Genomic DNA, 15,181 nt, shown 5'->3' with positions numbered 1-15,181 from the left:
TGTTTCCTCTTTTGCAGTGTGTCATTTTGCAATACAAACAAGTAAACATGAGAAATAAAGTCATAGGTCTTGCATGCATATTTTGGGGAGATCAATCCATTAAGAAATGTATTGAAAAACATTTTAAATATGAATATGTAGCCATTTCTCTCTGATTTCTCTGACCTCATTTACTTTTCTCATCGAGAACCCTCTGGATTTAGCGACACTGATTTATGAGCTGAAGAGATCCTTACAAGAGCTATATGTGGATGTAAAGGTGTTACGTAAGGACATGGACTCTTTTCAGCAGAGAGTGGTTGGAGTGGAGACAGCTTTCTGCAGTCAGCTCTTTGGTCACTTTGCTTGGTAGCCACACTGACGTAGTCCAGGCCAATCAGTGGCAAGACAGAGAGGAGGTCGCCAAAATCATTTACGTCTGGTAAATTTACCTGAAAATGCAGAGGGTGATGATTTGATCTCCTTTCTCCAGCCTCAGTTGCCAATTTAGACCCCTTCACTGGCACAGAGAGGGGGCATCAACATTGAAAGAGCTCGCCGAGTCTGAACGCTCATCTTCAAACTCTTGCAGTACAACCATCAGCTGGTGATCCTAAAGGCCTACAGACAACCAGGCACCAAGATTCTTCATAGCCATATCAATGTTCATTCACTATATATCAAAGTTCATTCCATATATATCAATGTTCATTCCATATATATCAATGTTCATTCAATATATATCACAGTTCATTCCATATATATCAATGTTCATTGTATATATATCAAAGTTCATTCCATATATATATATCAATGTTCATTCCATATATATCAATGTTCATTGTATATATATCAAAGTTCATTCCATATATATCAAAGTTCATTGTATATATATCAAAGTTCATTCCATATATATCAATGTTCATTCAATATATATCAAAGTTCATTCCATATATATATCAATGTTCATTCCATATATATCAATGTTCATTGTATATATATCAAAGTTCATTCCATATATATATCAATGTTCATTCCATATATATCAATGTTCATTGTATATATATCAAAGTTCATTCCATATATATCAATGTTCATTGTATATATATCAAAGTTCATTCCATATATATCAAAGTTCATTGTATATATATCAAAGTTCATTGTATATATATCAATGTTCATTCCATATATATCAATGTTCATTCCATATATATCAATGTTCGTGAACACTGATATATATATATATATATATATATATATATATATATATATATATATATATATATATATACATATTGAATGAACATTAACCTAATGAAATGTTGTGCATGTGCAATTGAAATTTATTCGTGCATTCACATACTTATAGACTAAGTACTTAGTTAATAGTTACTGGAAATAAATGGAACTTTAATTTGCCACTAGGCACTGCTTTGGTCAACATAGTTGGGTCCTCTGCTAAAAGCCGCGAATTTGCTCGCGGGGTAGGGTGAGGGAGGGTCCTTAATCAATCATGGCAGAAAGAGCTCGGGAGTTGGTTGCATCGCTTCTCAACGACAGGAGTTTTATGGACTCTATTGCGAATGCGTGTAGTAGTAGTGCTCCTAGTGCACAGCCGTCATTTGGGCATGTAGAAGATGAAGTTCGTTCACTTTTCAATAGAGGGCCACAAATAAGAGCACCCGATGCAAATGCATGTAACGTTATTCACACCAACAGCGATTTCAGCCTGCACTTGAGTGGCATGTCCTGCCCACCGCCACCGCCTTTGCCTGCCCAGTCGTATAATTTAAGGCGTCTGCCGAGGGTAAACGTCGGAAGACAAACAAGGTATCTATGTTACAAGACATGACATTGACTTTTGTTTTATGCCCCTATTAAAGGAAAAAAGGTCCCATTCTGCCAAATTTGCTGCTCGGCTATCTTGCTTCTTGGTAATCCTTGCTAATACTAACTTCAGGTTGTAACTTGCAATGACATGAAATTGTGTTCTGCGTTGTTATCTCTACACATAGAGTCACACGTCTGTAGAAGTTGCATGTACATGCTTCAGCAAACACACTAACTAGTTATGCTAGCTAGCTAGCACACTTGCTATTCAGCTTGCTTCATCTCAACAAACTTTTAACGAAACTGTAATTGTACAAATAGCAATCGACATGCCAACATAACTATTTTGGTCTGAACGTTGTGGTCATACAGTGCTTGATAACTGTATTAACCTGCGCTGCCCTCAAGGCGTTTTATAGCCTTAACGTTATAGTGAATTGGTAAGCGTTTTATAGCATCCGGGGTTTGTGAACTTACAGTGTCGAAAGCATTTTTTAAGGAATAGTTAATTAGAAATGAGTGAGTCAAGAAGTAGGAACATATGAATGCAATAAATTAACTAATTAATTAAGAGTAAGAGTAAATTATTCAGGATTAATTAATGCGTCTTCCAGCATAAGAAGGTAATGGTAACGAAGGCCTTTGTAGGACTACTACTAAAGCTGATCCATTGATTTTATTCTGTTCATGCAGTACATACAATTACTTGTGTAGCCTGTATGCTAATGCCAATGTACGTTGTTTGTAAGAAAACTGGGGTATTTCACAAAGAAGAATTTCTCAGTTTACTAAGCCCAAATATTAGGATTGTCCAACAGTAATGTTCCTTGGCTCTTTTCCTATTGGACATGCTTGATGTTGGGCTTAAATTGTCTGGGTAAACTGAGAAATCCTGCTTTGTGAAATACACCCTATTACTCTATTACAAATCATCGTTATTCAGAAAAGTACAGCTATTTTTTCTCACCAGTAGGTGGCAGAATTCACGACAGCATATATCAAATAGCCACAGTCTCCCATGATTCTATTAATGTGAATATCGCTGTGAAACTATGCCAGAAAAATGATTTGTAAAGGTATTTTTTTACAAACTAAAATCATTTTCATACTTTTTCAACTGAGCTGCTAAATTAATACATACAGATATTAAAAAAGTTATGTACTATTTGAATCGCAAATATAGTGCTTACACCTATTATTGTCTGGTTCGATAGTTACTTAATCAGCTTTGGGTGAATGTAAAGGTTTTTCGTGTATTAATTTTATAGATATTGTTAGGTCAGTTTGGTGTATGTTTGGAGTGGTACATACACAAGTAAACTTTGTAAGGACCATTGTGTGATTCTGTCAATGTGAATATGTCTGTGACAAAGCATCTATGAGTTAACAGGTACATTACTCTTTGGGGAACAAACACAGTTTATCATAAAGAATCTGTATTTAATCAGTAACAAAATCTTAACAGGTAACCATTCACTTTGTTAGGGCACAGACATTATAAATGATTCTAGGGATGTCACAATTATATTATTAAAAACTATGGTCTTGATGAATCAGCTTACTAATGAATTTATAGGTTGAATACTGAATGGGACATCCATTGGTCTTAATAAATTAAGTTGTTCCTGCTTATTGTCTCATTACTTTCTGTAAGAGTAATAATTGTTGATGTACCTTCACTATGAAGTGTAATTTTTTTTGCTGTTTCCGTAAGACCCATGTTATCTCTTGGTGAGCAATTTTTGCCTCTCCTTTTGTTCATTTTATCTGCTTAATCCAAGTTCGTAAGCTAATTGGCTTTTTTCCAAATGTCATTCTAGTTCGATTACCATAGGCTGATGTTACACTCAGTAAAATACTATGAAATTGTGAGGGTAAAAACTTGTAATCATTTTGCTTTCTCATGAAATACAGCAATCAATTTTCTGTGCCAGTGTATTGAAGTGTTGCACTGCGCTAACAGGTCATTTTTTCCTCTGGATTTTTTTTTTCTGCTTTTTTTGGAAAATAGACGTGTTCAAGGACCTCCTCAGCTTGAGACTTTTACAAAGGAGGTTGTGCTTCTTCCAGACAACACGACTACCCTTGTGCCACGACGAGCAGATAAAGCCTGGTTGTTTGATAATGGCCATGTGAAATCTGCAGTAGAATTTAACATTCAATGGGGCGAGTCAGAGGTGATGTCCACAATTCGGAGGGCTTTTATGCCACAGGTTGATGGTTGTAGGTGAGTGTGTAAAATGTTAACCTACTTGGACCATGAAGAAAAACTCACTGCTTGCTGTATGTTTATGTCACAAACTTTAATATCTGGTTGTGTTATTGCACATTTTCTAATTAATCTGAGTGTGTAGTTTGCAGTTGCCACAGCAAACTTGTGAAACCATCTCTAGCACCCCATCAAGAAATGAGTGGGCGTATGTTAAAGAAGGTTTTCCACCAACGCTCAGTATATGTGCTGCCTGACAAAGTACTGCTTGACCAATCTGTAAGTTGGCCATTATTTCAGTATGTTTATTTATCAATGCTGCCTTGTGTGTTTAAATAAACTATCCATTTATTCATTTCATTCATTATTCTTTTCAGTAGATGTTAACTTGCAATGTCTCTCTGCATTCTGAATGTAAAAACTAGCTACCTCATTGAGGAGCAATATAGCACTTTCATGCTTTAAGAATTTCCAATTTTTAAAAACATTTTTAGTTAGTATGCCATGTTTTGTGCAGTCAAGTGAAAGTGGGGAAGAAAGTCCTGGATCTGAGATTGGAAGTTCAGTTGCTTCCTCAAAGAGTGAGACTGTTGGTGAGTGCAATATATACTGTACATGATATAGTGTCAGCTGTTATTTGATAAAAATGATTGGACTGTGGTTTTAACATGTGCTAAACTTATGCATGGCTACTAGCCTAACAATAAGTCATTCATTAGATTTGATTAGTTTGTATTAAACCACTACTGTATTAAGCCGGTATATTAGCATTATTTATGATGTTTTGCCTCAGTCTTAAAAAATGTGACTTGTGCTTTTTGTGGTGATATGATATCTTGCGTAAGATTAACCCTGTTATAACAGGCTTTCAGGATATAAATGAACTTGAAACTATATGCATTATCATGTTACTACCTCAAATAATACAATAATGATGCATGTTGTGTATGTCTTTGTTTGAAAAAGTAGTTCAGCAAGATGTACCACATGTTGTGATGGATCAGCAGCAAGACAGACACAGAATAATGTCTGATCTCCCAGAGGAGGAAAGCAATGTGATATTGATCTCGCAAACAGGTCCACGTGAGACGGTCAGAACAAGCACATTATATGGGTATGTATTATCATAGTATTAGTCGTAGAGGGAATACAGTTTTCATCAGCACATCTTACCTCTTACTTAGTTATTTACACTTTCATACCCTTATTAAAAAAATAGGTGATATGTGTACTTCATCATATTGACAGACCCTTTTAGGTTAGATATATACTGCTAAGTGTAGTAAAAACTTGTGACTGGTATAGTATTTGTTTCTAGCATTAGTGTTAGACAAGAGAGGCTGTATCCCCACAGAACATAAGAATGAAACTAGGAAATGCAATGTGATGCTCTTTAGCTTTATTTACTGGAGGGTTGCAAGATTGATAAATGTATATCTGGTGATTGAGAACTATTTACCAGTATTTGTTACACATTTTAGTGAGTATGTGAATTTGCTGGAGATAGAGGAGTATGAACCAGAAGATGCAAGCCTTCAGGAAGCAATTGCGAACTCCCTGTCTGAGACGAGTTTCAGAACTGTGAAGTAAGACTGTTCATTTGTCAATGCATTTATTATTTTTCTAATGAAAAGTGAATGTAGAGAAATCATGTCAGAACTTTTTCCACCTTTAATGAGACATTGCAATCTATAAAACCTGAAAAACAGTCAAGCATTAAACTTGAAGTAACCTGGTTGCACGCCCTAAACTAATACTCTGTTGAAGCACCTTTTGTATTAATTACAGCATTTGGTCTTTTTTGGGTCTGTCAGCTTGGCACATCAAATCTTAGCAATATTTTCCCATTCTTTTTTGTAAAAATGGTCTGGATTCATCAAATTTCAATGGCATCTTCTGTGCACATCCCTCTTCAGGTCGCCTCAGATTTTTTTTTTTATGTCCAGGTTCTGACTGGGCCATTCCAAAACATTGTGCCAAAATCAGCTGGTATTTAGAGCTATTCATGATTTCCCCCACTTTGATAAAAGTTATAGTTACAGATGAAGAACAGCAGCCCCAAAGCATGATGCTGCCACTGCCATGCTTCATCATGGGTATGGTGTTCTGTTGGTAATGGACATTGTTATTTTTACACCAGACAAACTTTTTGGAATTATGGCCAGAAAGTTCAGTCATGATTGTCAGACTATAACACATTTTTCCATATGGGTTTGGGAGACTGGATATATCTTGCAAAATTCCATCTCTGTTAATTCCACCCCTCCCCCTTATGTATTGCCACCCTACCCCATAGCCCAGACATATACTCTGTGGAGAAAAGTATTCGGACACCTACACATCACACCTACAGGAGCTTTTATGAATCCCATTCTAAATCTATAGGCATTAATATGGAGTTGGTCCCCCTTTGCAGCTCTAACAGCCTCCACTGTTCTAGGAAGACAAGATTTTAGAGAGTGTTTGTAGGAATTTTTACCCATTTATTCAGAAGAGCATTTGTGAGGTCAGGCACTGATGTTGGACGAGAGGGCCTGGCTCACAATCTCCATTCTAGTTCATCCCAAAGGTGTTGGATGGGGTTGAGGTCAGGGCTCTGTGAGGGCCAGTCAAGTTCTTTCACCTCAAACTCACCCAGCCATGTCTTTATGGAGCTGCTTTGTGCACTGGGGCTCAGTCATGCTGGAACAGAAAAGGTTCTTCCCCAAACTGTTCCCAGAAACACATCCCCAATTAAACACTTAACCCACCAGGTTATTATCATTTTTTTCTCTTTTTTTAACCCTAAATTTGTTTATTTTTTCATTTAATTTATAGGTTTTATATTTCACATTAAAGCTGATTCTGACATGATTTTTTTTTTTTACATAGCAAAAACTGCTGTTTTACAGGGGTGTGTAGACTTCTTAAATTTTCTGTTTACCACTGCATGTTCATTGCTACTAGGCAGGTTACAAAATCTCTTGGTTATAAAATGGTTATAAAATCTCTAATCTATAATGTGTTTGTAACCCACTTAAAGTGAAGGTTTATTTTCATTTCATGTTTGTGCTGCACTTAAGGTATAGATGTTGCAGTTCTTGAAATTTCCTGTAGAGGGCGCTTTAAGATAGTCTGAGCCACCTGGGAGAACTGGTCCAAACCAGTTTTAGAAAAGAAAAAAAACAACGAACGAAACCACTTGCAGCTTAGCTTTGAATTTACTACTCTTCACAGCATTGAATTTATTGACCTAGAGTACGGATTTACAGATATTAAGACTAGAACTGAGCCATATTTTACTTCTTTCACTCTGTAAAGGTGAAATTATCCATCAATGTCTTTTGCTGTCGATTATTTCCCCTTTTAATGAGCAACTCTGGTGAGTTAAACTCATTTTTTCTCATGCTAGTCAGTGTGAGTTAGCATGTTATGCTGCTGACTATAAAAGAGTAGGATGAAAACTGTTCAAACGGTTTATTATTAGAAAGCAAGAAAGAAAAAAAAAAAGCCAGTTGGAGTTGTGATTGTACTATGTTTTGGTTTTGTAAATGATTTCAGATTAATGTTTTATAAGTATTCTTTGGAAAGCCGAATGCTAGCGTTCAGATTTGTTAAGAGCAAACTATGTAGTTAAATTTGTCTGTACTGTAATTCGACGCCTAACGTACAAATTTACTACAGGAATTGAAGATTTTCAGCTGTAAGGTCTTTAGAATTGATATTGAAGGAATTCGTAAGATGTCAATAGTAGAATGTTCAATAAGTAAAGCATTTTTTCACTGTATAGAAGCAAATTGTTGCGTATTCACAGAAGTCTTCTGTATTGAATCTACATAAGAATTACTTGTTGAGAAGTTGAGTAGTAATGGTTGTATTTTTTTTATGTAGATTGGTTTTTTTTCTTGCATTGAGTTTGGATCTTTCAAGCACGCACGCGCGTCAGACTGTGAGTGAGACCAGAACGGCGAGCCAGGACCACGTGTTGAAAGCCGTCTGCCCTGCGTGTTGTTCCTTCACGGACAGGGACAGAACAGGAGAAACAGATAAGCTTTTCTTTACGAACTGATTGAGATTCATCCCCAAGAAAAGAAAAGAAGCGGCATACACGCATATTCACATAAAAGCTGCATAGCAGTCTTGAGCTTCAGATTTTAATTCAGAGACAGTGACCCTGAAGAGCTCTTAAGTGGGCCCATTTTCTTATTTTTTTTGTTTGTGTAACTATTTGTTTCCTTGTTTTGTATATGCCTGTTGAGCTAACAATATATTCATTTTTGTTATTTTCTTCCAAGCCTTTGTCGCATCTCATTCTTTCCATTCTCCTCGTTTCGAACCTAGCAAACATGACCCAAGTGGATTTCTCCATACCAGTGAGAGGGTTACATGTTGTAGAGTGGAATTTTAATAGATTGTTAAATCTATTTATCTAGGTTAAATTTATCAGAATTATTCAGCTAAAATGAATACTTGAAGATTTTGCTTTGATGCATTTTAAAGATGATTGATTGCAAGCAATGTGTGGCATTTCAGTCAGTTTGGTAATTGCTGATTTTAGTTGGTAGAAAGCAGAGCAATCTGATGATTTATTAGTGTGCTACACTCTAAAGTAAAGGTCGAGTTTTTTTTTAATACTGAAATTTCTTGATCGAAATAGTGATTACAAAGAGATGATAAGTCTTAGAGGATAAAAAAAATAAAAACCAAATGATTGACTGCATACATATAATTATTTTTATTTGTCTGTTTATTTCTCTGTTGTAGCAGTGATTGTCCAACGATTGAAGACATTATCAGAGAGCTTAATCAACAACTCAACCCTAATGAAGTGGTTCGATTTAATATAATCAGAAGGAACGTGTGGGATGGGGCCACAAGAGCAATGGCAAGACCTAACTTTTCCCCTGCCAAGACAGTGGATGTTAAGTTCACAGATGACCATGGTATTTCTGAGGGAGCCGTAGATAATGGTGGACCCACTAGAGAATTTTTCAGATTATGTCTTCAAGAAGTAAAAGACTCTTGTGGAATGTTTGAGGGACCACCAAACATGAAGTTATTGTCATGCAATTCCAAAGGTAAATTAATTCAACGTTTAAATGAAAATTTCTAAATATTGCATGTTCTTATCTATTGTATTGCTGTAGACCAATTTTCATTTTTTTTTTATGTTCTTATATTATAGCTACAAGATCCAATTGGTACTTTCTGGCAGGTCAGCTGATGGCCATGTCAATTGTACATGGAGGTCAAAGTCCTGCTTTCCTATCTCCTGTACTTTTTAATGCACTGGTCATGGGTCCTGATAAGGTCAAGGTTACCATCTCGGACGTGCCTGATGTTGAAACGAGTCAGAAGTTGCAATTGGTATGTCTTTTTATGTACATTCTTTGCAAATACCTTTTGTATTAAGTACAGTACTGCACAAAAATTAGAGACCTTCTTTATTTTTTTATTTATTTATTTTTTTTATTATTTATTTATTTTTTTTTAACTGTAAAAATGACCATTAAGTAATGGCTATTAATTGTTCAGTGTCATGGGAAAAACCAGGAATACCTCAAGTTCAGTCCTAGAAATTGTTTACATCTTCTGCTTCTCATGAACCAAGTAATCCCAAACACATTGAATTATGTTGAGGTCTGGACTCGAGGTCGGTCCAGTGTTTTGAGAACACTAGCAGCTTTGTTTGATAAGTACGTCTTGATCTTAGCAGTGGCCTTTGGGACGTCATTTTGCAGCTCCAGATAAATGTTGCATGTTCCTGAACATGCACTTATTCTCCACCATGCTTGACTGATATTTGTAGGGATGATTCCAAGAATCTTTCATTGCTTTGATGGCATGCATGCTGCCTTCTTTTACCTTCTTATTAAAGATCTCCAATTTAGACTCATCAGTCCATAAAACCTTCCTCCGCGTCTCAGATTTCTGTCTAAATACTCTTCTTTTTATCTATTTCCGTTTTCTCAATGAGGCTTCTTGACAGCTACACATCCTTTCAGACCCATAGCACTGAGACGTCTTCTCACAGTGGAAGGATGGACAGAAACACCTGTGGATGTTTTCAGATCTGAAGCAGCTTGATTTTCTCCCTTCTCTCAAAGATGAAAGCTTTAAGTGATGGGGGCAGTTTTGGCTTTGGTCTACACCAAAGATGGTTCTTCAAGGGTTCTTTAGTAAAATAAATTGTTTTGTATAGAACCATGAAGACCCAGTGAATCCTTTGCATCGTTAAAGGGTTCTTTGTATCATGAAAGTGTTCTTCAGATTGAGGGAGAATATGTGGGTATGGTTCTATAGAGCAAAAAGGGTTCTATTGTTTAACAAATTGATGGAGAAAGTGCTGTTGATGTTTCTGTGTAGAACCTTTTTGAAAAGGATTCTATAACGCACCAAAAAGGATTATTCTGTTGTTACGATGTCAAGCTTGTAACAATAGAAGAACTCTTTTTGGTGCTATATAGAACCATATACAACACATTTCACGATGCAGAGAACCCTTTAAAATGATTCAAAGGATTCTCTATGTTCATGGTTCTATTTAGAACCATTTTATTTACTGAAGAACCATCTTTTTAAAGTGTGTCCTAGGTCTTGGAAGTGGTTGGTAGGAGTCCCATTTTCTTTGGAGCTTTTAATAATTTTTGAATTCCAGTTTTAGAGGCTCCTGCTTTTTCACTTATTTTGCTTTGACTTTCTGGAAGAGTTAAAGTGGTAGAAGATTGAACAAATTAAATACTGCTGAAATGTTTAGTTGTTAAGGCTTCTGTGTATTTTTCTATTAAATTTATATCATGCTTTTTTCCTGACACTGAAAAATGGAAGAATGAATAATTTGTACTTAACGGCCATTTTGACTGAAAATTAAATTAATGAAAGAGTGGCGCTGTACTGTATGGGGTACATGTAACTACAATAACTACTGTTATTGGGGTTTTAGATCAAAGATGCAAAGACAGACAAGGAGTTGCAGGAAGCTGTGTTTGCAGCATCATGTCTAATAAGTCTTGCAGGATGCAGCCGCAAGATAACGCTGACAAACAAAGAAGAGGTGTGCACAGAACTGGCAGAATGGTATGTGCTACAGAGAACAAGGGCACCATTTGAAAGGTATGGATTTTTTCAATTTAACTGACAGTTAAGGATACAGACATTATTTACAACATGCTTTCCTAGACATGATATCATGATCAGTGAAAAAACAATGGTATGTTTCTATAAGAAAAAATCAATTGATTTTGCAATATAATCCTGTTTATTACTGCGTACAAGATCAAGTTAAATATTTTATTTATGTTATTAGTGTGTTATTTTTCTTATGAAACGGTGGGTTGGTAATGCAATTGATAGTTCAGGCCTACATTTTTTAAAAAGTAATCCTATGAAAATATAGTCTTTTGTTTCGTTTTGGCATTAATTTTAGGTTCCGTGATGGTCTTCAAAGCTTGGGTGTCTTGGATGCACTTCAGAAATACCCAGAAAGGTTTCAAGAAGTATTCATGAAAACAGCCATTCCACTGACAGCTACAGCTGTTGAGGTTCTCTTCAAGTGCAAGATGGCTGAGCGAGGCAGCAACAGGTTTGATGCGCAGTGTCGTACCTTGGGTTATTGGCGAGACTACCTCCAAGATGCAGAGGGTAAGAGCTTCTCTAAATATTGTTGACCTCTGTGAGCAACAACTGTATTTTCTGTGACTTAAAACATTTTATGTATATTTTAGTTGACCTAGAGGCAGTCACCTTGGAAGAAATCCTCATCTTCTCAACTGGTTGTGACTCCATTCCTCCTCTGGGCTTTTCCCCTCTACCTTCTCTGGAGTTTGAGGAATGCTCTGCATATCCAACAGCCAATACATGTGACAACATCCTCAGGGTACCCATTAAAACTACATATGAAGATTTTAAATTAGCCATGGATTTTGGCATTCGCAATGCGGCAGGGTTTGGAAAAGCATAAATAAGATTTGTGGAAAAGCATAAATAAGATTTGTGACCTCCAGCACAAGAGGTCTAGATTTTCAGTTATGTATTCTGTTGAATTGGACCTTCTATTTTAGTTTTTCTTAAATTGAAAAGGCTTTGAAGAACTTAAAATTGTTTAGTGATTTCTATGTTCAGAGCAAACTTATAAAAACAAGCAAAACAAAAAGCAAATGTTGGACTGTACTATCATAAGAATTTACAAGTAAATGCGTCTGAAGCATTTTTCATTTTACACTGGATTATTCATATGCTGTATGTTTTAGTTTTTGAGGATTGTTTGATTTATTTCTGGTTTTATTAGTACATATAGATACATTCTGAATTTCTAAATTAATGTTAACAGTTGTTTCTCTTTTATTTAATGTAATTTTGAGGCACTGTTTGGTATTATGTCCTGTTTTAGGGTCAATGTCAAGTTGTGGGAAAATGTAGTTTAAGAATTGCTAAAAGCAATTAAAGTACTGTTGAATGTGTTAATGGCATGTTCAAATAAAAATGTTTCATAGTATTGACATTTTGCTGTTCTTTAACTCATCGTTATGTCTAATTGTTAATATTTGAAGATTGACCTCATTTATTTGATTAGTTATTTGTGTAAATGTGTTATTGGTGAAGAATCAGTGGCCTTAACTGGGAAATCTGGCAAGGCTTGTCACAATTTATGAAAAATTAAGCAATAATTAATTGCCACAAACGGAATTGAGGCTCACGATTTCTTTAACATCAAATAAACATTACTCACTGCCACCCTCTTAAGGAGTTATTAACAAATATCAAAAACAAATGTTACTAGTGCTGCCCTTTAAAGGCTTTATTAACAAACAACAAATAAACAAATATTACTTTTGCCACCCTTTAAAGGAGTTAACATCAAATAAACAAACATTACTCAGTGCTGCTAAAGGCTGTTTTCTTTTATGTACATTAATTTGCCTGGTTGTAATGAAAAGCATTACTGTGAAAACTAATGTGGAAAATAATTTTAATAATTAAAATAATTGAGCTCAAGTAATTCTGATCAGACAAATTGGGCTGATTGGCCTTAATTTATCCTGTTGTTCAAATTACAAAGCATGCTGTACAGAAAGAGACAAATAATGCTTTTTAACATGTACTTTGGCATTATGGCTCAAGGCTCTCCAGAAAGTTAGACGCTGCCAGAAAATGTTCAATCCCGTGATTTCCGTCGTCTGTCAAGGGATTGATGTGCATTTGTCTGATTGGCTGTGCAGGGTTGGGGGGAGGTAGAGGCCTTGGAATCTGTCCCATGCCTGTGGCCCACAGCTGTAGTGGTGTCAGTCCTGCTGCAGTTCGTAGATTATGATTGTTCCACTGCAGAACAAATTCATCTAGCGCCCTGTTTATCCTTGGCAGAAAGATGTATTGCAGAGCTCTTATATGGATGTGATTATTCTCATCTAAAATTCCCATGCTCTCCATAAAGAGGAAAATGTCTTTGAAATAAGATGAGACCACCCTATTCACTTCCGCCCAGAGCCTTTCAATGCGTTGGTTATGAACACTAGGTCCGACCATGAAGCTTCCTCTATTCAACCCACGGTTTGTGATCATAAAGTGTGCAATTTCCATGTTCTCGCTTCCAGCATCTCCTCGGACTCTGCTGGGAAGTCCAAACTGTAGTGTAGCATCTCTGAAAAGTCCAAGGGCTGTGGACGCTCTGTTGTTGGTGCAGCATTTTAGGTAAGTTATGCACCTGCTGAAGCCATCTATACAGCCGTGAAACACGAAGCCCCATGCATTTAATTTATGGTTGGTGTCAACATGCCTGCAATTAAAGAGCTGCCGTTAGGTAACAGTTTGCCTTTATAGTGACAGTCTTCAAGTAGAATTGATTATTTTATAGCTGAAGTAACCCATTACTGTTTATACTGGAATTTTTACTTTTTCTTTACAGCAGTTCTTGGAGCTTCACTGAGCAAAAATCTGAAAACAATAAGAACTGGTTAATCAGTTAATCGCCTAATTTTCTTAGTGTTATGAGGCCATTTTGATAATTTCTAAACATTTATATACAGAAATACAAAAGAAACGTCTACTTTGTACCTTGACTTACTGGCCACTTTATAAGGCACGTCTATTTTACAGGCCCACTAAATAGGTGTACAGTTTATATTTGGGTGGCAGATCATTCTCACCAGAGCATGGAAGTAGCTGCTTGTTAGAGTGTTTGGTGCTGGTATGACTGTATCAAGCATAGCAGTGTTGCAAGATCATTTGGCTTAGGGCTTAGAGTGCTTTACCACACAAAATATCCGGTGACTTTATGGTCAGAAACTGACTACTAATGAAGGTCTATGGGATGGCTAACAAGGGGGCTGCTAAACTGTGCAGCAACAGATGGACTACAGTCTGTAACTGTACATCTACAGAGTTAGAGCTATAAGGTGTTCAGAAAGTTGCCATTTAGAGAAAGTATAATAGAGTGGCCAGTGTGTGTAAGTACAAGATAGGTGTTTCTAATAAAGTGGCCAGTTGGTGGTAGGGTGTTTTTAATAAAGTGGCCAGTTAAAGGACATACAGGATAGGTGTTTCTAATAAAGTGGCCAGTCAGTGGAAAGTACAAGGTAGACTTTTTGTATTTCTGTAGATAAATATTTATAAATATTTAAAAGTGCCTCATATGACACCAAACTGCCATTCATTGAGAAAGGGGGAAGTGTGTGTATATTGTGTTTGTGTGCATTGGGAATGTATGAAATAAACAAAGAATAAAGTATATAAACAATGCCCAGATTGAGTATTTAAGCTTGTGTGTGTGTATGTGTGTGAGGATCTAAGTGAAAGAAACAGATAAGGGAAACGCTCAATTGTTCAAATACAGAGTGGCGTCCCTTTGAAAAATATAGAATTATCCTATACAGCACACACTATTTGTGTGTTGTGTTTGCGTGTGTGTAAAGTAGTCATTAAAATGTTGATGGTGACTTGTTGAGATATTGGTCTATTTTATGAATTTATGAACCATTTTGGTTCAAAACCTAAAGAAGTACAATAGGAAAATGTCTCTACAAAAACATGAAATAAAAAAAATTCTTCCGGTCAGAGAGCATGTCAAATTACAATAATATGAGTAATTTGTGGATATGTTATTGTAAATATATAATCTTATATATGACATATTATTATAAATTGTGGAGATATTATTTTCTGAGGTTACATTTGAATTTTTTTTATGTT

General features: G+C 36.0%; 1 protein-coding gene across 2 annotated transcripts; it reads left to right on the top strand.

Moving 5' to 3' along the window:
• The first annotated feature begins 1,379 nt into the window (after positions 1 to 1,379).
• Positions 1,380 to 12,836, top strand: LOC118803491 (G2/M phase-specific E3 ubiquitin-protein ligase-like). 2 transcript variants are annotated; one of them, XM_036563984.1, is made up of 11 exons: positions 1,380 to 1,809; positions 3,821 to 4,036; positions 4,164 to 4,297; positions 4,536 to 4,611; positions 4,988 to 5,132; positions 5,500 to 5,604; positions 8,762 to 9,075; positions 9,183 to 9,364; positions 10,941 to 11,110; positions 11,424 to 11,638; positions 11,722 to 12,836. In XM_036563984.1, the coding sequence occupies exons 2-11, from the start codon at positions 4,027 to 4,029 to the stop codon at positions 11,955 to 11,957; spliced, it is 1,587 nt and encodes a 528-aa protein (XP_036419877.1). In that variant the 5' UTR covers positions 1,380 to 1,809; positions 3,821 to 4,026; the 3' UTR covers positions 11,958 to 12,836. The 2 variants fall into 2 exon arrangements, with proteins under 2 accessions (XP_036419877.1, XP_036419876.1); XM_036563983.1 differs by having other exon boundaries at positions 4,985 to 5,132.
• Positions 12,837 to 15,181: the final 2,345 nt, after the last annotated feature.

Source organism: Colossoma macropomum, unplaced genomic scaffold, assembly GCF_904425465.1.
Source record: "Colossoma macropomum unplaced genomic scaffold, Colossoma_macropomum, whole genome shotgun sequence".
In the NCBI taxonomy this organism is placed as follows: Eukaryota; Metazoa; Chordata; class Actinopteri; order Characiformes; family Serrasalmidae; genus Colossoma; species Colossoma macropomum.
This window is presented reverse-complemented; position numbering and strand designations above follow the sequence as displayed.